Here is a 6,999-nt window from a genome sequence, read left to right as displayed (position 1 = left end):
ATTCTAATTCGAATGAAAAGAAAAAAACAGAAACAATCCAAGCCGCAATCATGCAACCAGAGGTGGTGAAGTATGTCTTTCACACGAACGAACGAACAGAACAGAACAGAACAGAACAGAACAGCAGCGCGCTCTCGCAGACGCACTCGAAACATTCTCACTCAGACTCACAGCAGAGGACACAGTAACACCACTGGTTACTACCATCAGTAGAAATTCAATGTTTTTTAGATACATTAAAATGGAAGTGCTTTTCAGGACTATTTACAGTATTTACAATTACATACACACAAACACACGCAACATCATCTGCTCTTCAAAAATGTCAAGCCATAATAAATATGGTCGATTATTTCCGTTCTTCTTCTTTTTTTCTTTTAAATAATCCGTGGAATGAAATATATACGTCGTACAGCCCAAAATTCTCGTATAAATAAATAAATAATTCCACAAAACAAAAAAGCTCTTTGAGTGAGAGAGGAAAAAAAAAGTCACACCAATAATAAATATTATTATTTACAATTCTTTGAGCCCCACAAATGTATGACCTGTGTGAGACCCCCCGTTTTTTTTTCTTTTTTTACTCAAGAGCAGAAGATGGTGTATTTTGGGTATGGTTGCATTGCGGTGTGCATTCAGGTGAATGGCAGTCTAAGCGTGTGTGTGTGCGTGCGCGCGTGTATACAGTACAACTCATAGTTGTAGAACATAGAGGTGCGTGGGGCGCGCGGTACAAGAGTGAGGTAAGTCCAGTGTTTACGTTTTTTTGTTTGCACACGTTGTCGCTGCAGCGATGAGGTCGTCCCGTTGCTAATGACATTGGAGTAGAGTAGTAGTAGAGTAGTGGTTGTAATAGTAAAATGGCACAGGCTTTACTGATCTAGGCCCGAGAGGAAAAACCCGAAAACAGGATATAAAGCCCTAAAGAATAAAACCAAAAAAGGCCATTATTAAAGGTGCTGTAAGTGGTGTTTTTTTTTATTTTATTTTTTCAAATAAGTGTTACTTAAATAGCTCTAAATTCGGACAGCTATCGCTGATATGGAGTGTTTAGGTCAGTAACACGGGTCTCCCGGTCCCTCCCGCTCTGCAGTAAACGGAATAACTTTTTTCTTTTCTGGTATCCCGTTCCCACTTAAAGTGGTAACGGGATACCAGGAGATGTATTTCCTGTTTACCACAGAGCAGGAGGGGGACATGGGAGATCCGTGTTACTGACCTAAACACACTCACTATATATATCAGTGATGGCCGTTATTTGTGTGTAGAAGAGCTATTATTTAACACGTGGAGGACCACTTAGTTTAACAAACAAAAACACACACACAAAAAAATTCAGCTCACAACACCTTTAAGCCGAGGGCGGTTTTTGCTTTCAGAAATTCAAGTATTTCCAGTACCCGCCCACCCCACCCCACCCCACCCCACCCCAACAATCACTCAGAAGGCACTTTCCCCCCCAAACAATGCTCCTCTCGCCGGCCCCGCCCTCCTCCTGCCACTCCCTCTGCAGAGCCACAGAGCGAGAGAGAGAGAGAGAGTACAGCGACTCGAGGTTACATAACTCGGGCGGAGGACTGACTGTCCACTTGTCACTCAGCGGTGCAGCAGGCACATGTCCCGCCCCCTCTCCCCCCCCCCCCCCCCCCCCCCCCCCCCCCCCACGTGTCCTCGGGAGGGACGGACGGACGGACGACACGTTCCGCGGACGTCGGGAGACAAAACGAAAGATGTTGTTTTTTCTTCTTCCTCCTCGTTTCTTCGCGTCTCCCAAGTCCATTGTCTCTGACTTGACGAGCGACAGCATCATCAAGTCGTCGGGGGGGAGGAGGACGCGGCGAGAGGACGCCAGGTTTTCATCCCGTGTACGACGGTCCTCATCCCGGCCCCTCCTCCTCCTCTCCCCGTCGTGTGTTCGAGTCCCCGACGTCACATCAATATAAGTCTATAGAATAGTCACTTGTTGTGTGTGTGTTTGGACCAGAGACAGGGGGTGTGTTTGGACCCGAGACAGGGGGTCCCCCAGGGGCGCGGGGGCAGCAGTCACTGGGCCGCAACGGCCACGGCAGCCGGGGAGGCGAAGGAGGAGGCGGGCTCGATGATGCTGTGCAGCCGGATCTCCGTCAGCGTCTTGTCCGCCTGCACCGTGACGGGCACCAGCGACGACGCCATGGGCTGCATCCACGAGTGGGCCGAGATGTCCTCGAAGGACGGCCTGTCGGCGGGCCGCAGCGCCAGGCACCACCGGATGAGCTGCTGGCACTCTGAAGAAGGAGACGGAGGGGGGGGGGAGAGGAGGAGAGGGTCAGTCGGGGGGCGGGGGGGGGCTCCATCGAGTAGCCTTTAACGTTCTTTTTTAGTTTGCTATGGAAACAACTCTATAGTCCCGGGGTTATTATCTGCCGGTTTTGGGGGAAATCAGCTTCACCGTCTTCTCCAGAGAGAGAGACAAGAAGATAGAGACCAGTCTCCTCTCTCTGTGTGCGTTCAGTAGAAAGCTATCTGGCTGCACGTTAGCCTAGCTTAGCACAATGAATGGAAGCGGACAGGGCCGGCGGTTAGCCTTCGGGGGAGAGGTGTTAGTTGGACAATGCCTAAGGCTAACCGCTATGTCCGCTTCCATTCATTGTGCTAAGCTAGGCTAACGTGCAGCCGGATAGCTTTCTACTGAACACACAGAGAGGAGACTGGTATCTATCTTCTTGTCTCTCTCTGGAGAAGACGGTGAGCTGATGTCCCAAAATGTTGGCGTGTTCCTTTAAGACCTTTTAAGACCTTTTTAATACCACTTATAAGAGCCGAATCTAATACCTTTTAGGGCCTCAGATTGAGAGAATTATTCATTAGCATTAACCCTTTCACTGCCGCACTACCAAACGGTTTAATAACCCTTTCACTGTGACAATACATAGAATGTTAACCCTTTCACTGCCACACAACAACAGCCGGTTATAACCCTTTCACTGCCACACTACATGATAAGGTTAACCCTTTATTACTATCACACTACCAACGACGGGTTAACCTTCTGTCATGTGGCAGTGAAAGAAGGGTTAAGAGCCGAATCTAATACCTTTTTTAGGGCCCTCTTAGATTGGAGAGAATAATTTATTATTCACTATCTCTATTTAGCGTCATTAGAGGGGGGGTCCTGTCGGGGCGTGGAGTGGACGCTCACCTGGAGAGACGCGCCTGCGGAAGAGCACCTGTCCGCGGACGATCTCCTCGTCCTGCTCGAAGGGGATGTCGCCGCACACCATGTCGTACAGCAGTACCCCCAGGGACCACACGGTGGCCGAGCGCCCGTGGTAGCGGTGGTACTTGATCCACTCGGGCGGGCTGTACACCCTGGTGCCTGTTGGGAGGAGGAGGGATGAAGGAGGGGAAACATCATTAGGATGAGTTTAAAACAAAATGGATGTGTGTGTATTATTATAACAGGCGTCTTCATTACACCTATCTACATTTTTTACACGTCTGCACTTTATTATGTGCTCGTTCGTCTTTGTTCCTGTCGTGAAGAAGCACTTTGAGCTGCAGTTTCCGTATGAAAGGTGCCGTAACAAATAAAGTTTATTATTACATTTTATTCTTAGGCTTCTTTTATTCTTATTCAATTGTGACTCGTGTTTTTGTCTATACCTAAATGTTTACCGTTTACCCGCGTGATCGATTTGTATATTAGTGCCGAATTTCCTCTCGGGATGAATAAAGTAGTATTTATATTCTATTCTATTCATACACACAGAGATAATAAAACTGACAATGGTTTGAGATGAAAATGTAATCATCTTCACCACTGCTTGTGTGTACAACTAAATAATTAATTTCCACTCGTGCAAAGTATTATGCGTTTATAACAAAGGACATGAATGATCCACTGTGTGTGTATTTCTCTAAGTCTATTGTGTTGTAGGCTCAGGTGCCAGGGAGCGTGACAGCCGTGTGTGTGTGTGTGCGTGTGAGAGTGTAGTCTGCGTGGGAGGGGGGAGCTGACATGTGACTTTGTTTACAAACTTTGAGTTGTAAAAATACCACATCCCACCGATGGGTGGCGCCAAAACCCGTGCAATCCAACTAACACTGACTGGGGCCTAAATAGCCTATACCGGGGCTGGAATGTCAAAGATGACACACATACCGTGCATTTTCCACCACCACAAGGCAACCCCCCCATTACGCAAATAATAAGGTTACGATCAAAAAGAAAGACCAAAACAGCACTAAAAAAAAACATGCGATTTCGACTTTTATAAAAAACCTCACCGTCGAAGTCCGTGTAGACCGTGTCCTTGAGCAGAGCCCCGGAGCCGAAGTCGATGAGCCTCATCTCGCCGGTGCGCAGGTCGATGAGGATGTTCTCGTCCTTGATGTCGCGGTGCACCACGCCGCAGCCGTGGCAGTGCCGGACCGCCTCCAGCACCTGGCGGAAGAAGCTGCGCGCCAGCTCCTCGGGCAGCGCGCCCTTCTCCGTGATGAAGTCGAACAGGTCCTTGACGTTCTCCGGCCGCTCCATGACGATGATGAAGCTGTCGGGCCGCTCGTACCACTCCAGCATCTTGATCACGCCGCGGAATCCCCCCTGGCCTCCCACCTTCTTCAACAGCAGGATCTCCATGGGGACGCGCGAGCCATTGGGCTGGGGGGGGGGGAACATAAATAATAATGATAATAATTAGATACGGTGTCTAATAAAAATAGGTAATAATAATCATATAATATAGGAGGTGTAATCTAGTATGATCTATAAAACCGAAGATATAATAATAATAATAATAATAATAATAATAATAATAATAATAATAATAATAATAATAATAATAGGATGAATAATAAGATAGTTATATATCATTTATAACGATAGATCATAATAATAATAATGATAAATCCTCACCAGTTCGCCCCACTCAGAGACCCTGTCCTTGGCGACGTGTTTGACAGCGACCTGCGAGGAGGGAGGAGAGAAAACAGCACATCAAAAACAAACACACACAAGTGATATAGTTAACCTGTTCACTGCCACACGACGACAGCCGGCTAACCCTTTCACTGTCACGCGACAGCCGGTTAACCCTTTCCCTGCCACACGACGACAGCCGGTTAAACCCTTTCACTGCCACACGACGACCGTCGTGTCGTGTGATAGTAAAGGGTTTAAAACCTTCCGTCGTGTGGCAGTGAAAGGGTTCAACAAAAAGCACTGCTGCACACTGTAAATACAACGACGTGAGGTGTAAAATGGAGAGAGAAGATGGATGGTGGTACTAACCGGCGCTCCGTCAGCCAGCCTGGTGCCCGAGTAGACCGTGCCGAAGCCCCCGCTGCCCAGCATGCCGCCCACCTGGTACAGCTTCTCAAATGCCTCCCTTTCCTTCACTGTAAAGAGAAACAAGACACGGAAAACAAACAAACTGTGAGTAAAAGAAGAAGAACGACGACGGGGGAAAACAACGACAACAAAAAATAACAATTGAATTCAACCGCGGCGCGTTGAAGCGTAAAAAAAAAAGAACAACGCACGAGCAACCACGTGACGAGTAAAGACATTAATAAAAACGATCGAAAATCAACCAAAATAATCATTATAGCCATTAAATTCAACCCGAAGCCTGTAGCCATGGGTAGCATACACACACGGTGAGTAAAAATAACTATTTTTGATGTTCTTCTCTTCTTCTTTTTTTTAAACTCGTCGCGCGCGGCGGGTTTTCCCTGGTTCTGACAACAACGTGGGGCGGCGCGTGCTGCGGGGTCGCGTGGGAGACAGACAGCGACCACCGTCCACGATGACAACACAGTGAAACATCTCCTAACGATAGAAAATTAAATTAAAAATTATAATAACAGTTAAATTCAACCCGAAGCCTATAATAGCGCCTGTACGTCACACGGTGAGTAAAAACGAGTAAAAACAAACAAAAAAAATAACAATAATAATGTTTTTATCGCATTTTACGGGTTTTTCCTGGTTCTGAAACGTGGGGCGGCGCGCGTGCTGCGGGGTCGCGTGGGAGCCTCTCTCTCTCCCCCTCTCTCTCTCTCTCTCTCTCAGCAGCACAGCGACCACCGTCCATGACGACCAACGGTGAAACATATTATAATAATAAATAATAACCGTTAAATAATTAAACCCGAAGCCCATAGCCAGGCACAGCCTGTGTAGTACACACGGTGAGGAAAAAAACGAGGACAAATAAATAAATAAATAAAATACATTTTTCTCTTTTTTTTTTTTTTTTTACTCGTCGCGCGCGGCGGATTTTCCCCGGTTCTATATTATAACCGCGTGGGGTTGCGCGCGCTGCGGGGTCGCGTGGGAGACCGGGCCGCGTCCATGATGATGACAGCCAGCAGGGGAGACCCCTCCTCACTATCAACTCACTCACCTTGGTGAACTTGATGGCGCTGGATGATTTTCGACGGCATGTCGACGTGAGCGAAAGAGTTGAGCTTCGACAGCAGCATGTCCCCCTCCTAATAATAATAATACAATCCACTGAGATGATGAGAGCAAAAACAAAATGTCTTTTCGTTTCCAACGCGGCGGTTGTTGTTATTATATTCCAGTGTTGACGGTTAGAGGAGCTCCTCGCGCCGGCCCGGATGGCAGTCTGGTATCCAAGAGAGGGAAATGAAATCCCTTATCCAACCGTATACAAATAAATAAATACAAACAAAACCGCGTGGCTAATCTGTACAAATGTGTTTGTAAACGGTTTTAAAATTTTAACAAAATTTCCTAAAGGCAAAACGCGTTTTTCCCCACACTGTAGGACTGCGTCGCTAAAGACACCGGTTCTTTGGAATAAGGGCAGCGGAAGGACACCTTATATAAGCCGTAGTAAATGGGTGTTGCCGCGCGGTGGCCGACGTCACGTTTCTCCCGCCCACGTCCGCTCCCTCCAGCCAATGGCGCGCGCGATACACTGTTCCAAACGCACGTCAATCAAACACAAAATGAAAATAAAGAAGAAGGGGAAAAAAACGTAACCGGCTAGA

The 6,999-nt window shown here is 47.4% G+C and overlaps 1 protein-coding gene across 1 annotated transcript; it reads right to left on the bottom strand.

Moving 5' to 3' along the window:
- Positions 1 to 1,666: 1,666 nt before the first annotated feature.
- pim1 (Pim-1 proto-oncogene, serine/threonine kinase) lies at positions 1,667 to 6,787 on the bottom strand. Its single transcript, XM_084339149.1, has 6 exons — positions 6,387 to 6,787; positions 5,270 to 5,376; positions 4,895 to 4,945; positions 4,267 to 4,639; positions 3,179 to 3,355; positions 1,667 to 2,264 (listed from the first exon to the last, which is right to left on the bottom strand). The coding sequence occupies exons 1-6, from the start codon at positions 6,463 to 6,465 to the stop codon at positions 2,044 to 2,046; spliced, it is 1,008 nt and encodes a 335-aa protein (XP_084195275.1). The 5' UTR covers positions 6,466 to 6,787; the 3' UTR covers positions 1,667 to 2,043.
- Positions 6,788 to 6,999: the final 212 nt, after the last annotated feature.

The sequence above is a fragment of the Notolepis coatsorum genome (genome assembly GCF_963971535.1).
Source record: "Notolepis coatsorum genome assembly, contig: SCAFFOLD_806, whole genome shotgun sequence".
In the NCBI taxonomy this organism is placed as follows: domain Eukaryota; kingdom Metazoa; phylum Chordata; class Actinopteri; order Aulopiformes; family Paralepididae; genus Notolepis; species Notolepis coatsorum.
Note: the sequence above shows the minus strand (reverse complement) of the source record. Positions and strands in the feature narration are given on the sequence as shown.

Excerpts from the sequence above, each read along its gene's own strand:
- pim1 (XM_084339149.1), bottom strand. The coding sequence starts at position 6,465 with ATGCTGCTGTCGAAGCTCAACTCTTTCGCTCACGTCGACATGCCGTCG. Across the intron at positions 4,946-5,269 it reads GGCTGGCTGACGGAGCGCCG|GTCGCTGTCAAACACGTCGC; the intron begins GTTAGTACCACC and ends CCCTCCTCGCAG. Across the intron at positions 4,640-4,894 it reads TCTCTGAGTGGGGCGAACTG|CCCAATGGCTCGCGCGTCCC; the intron begins GTGAGGATTTAT and ends CCCCCCCCCCAG.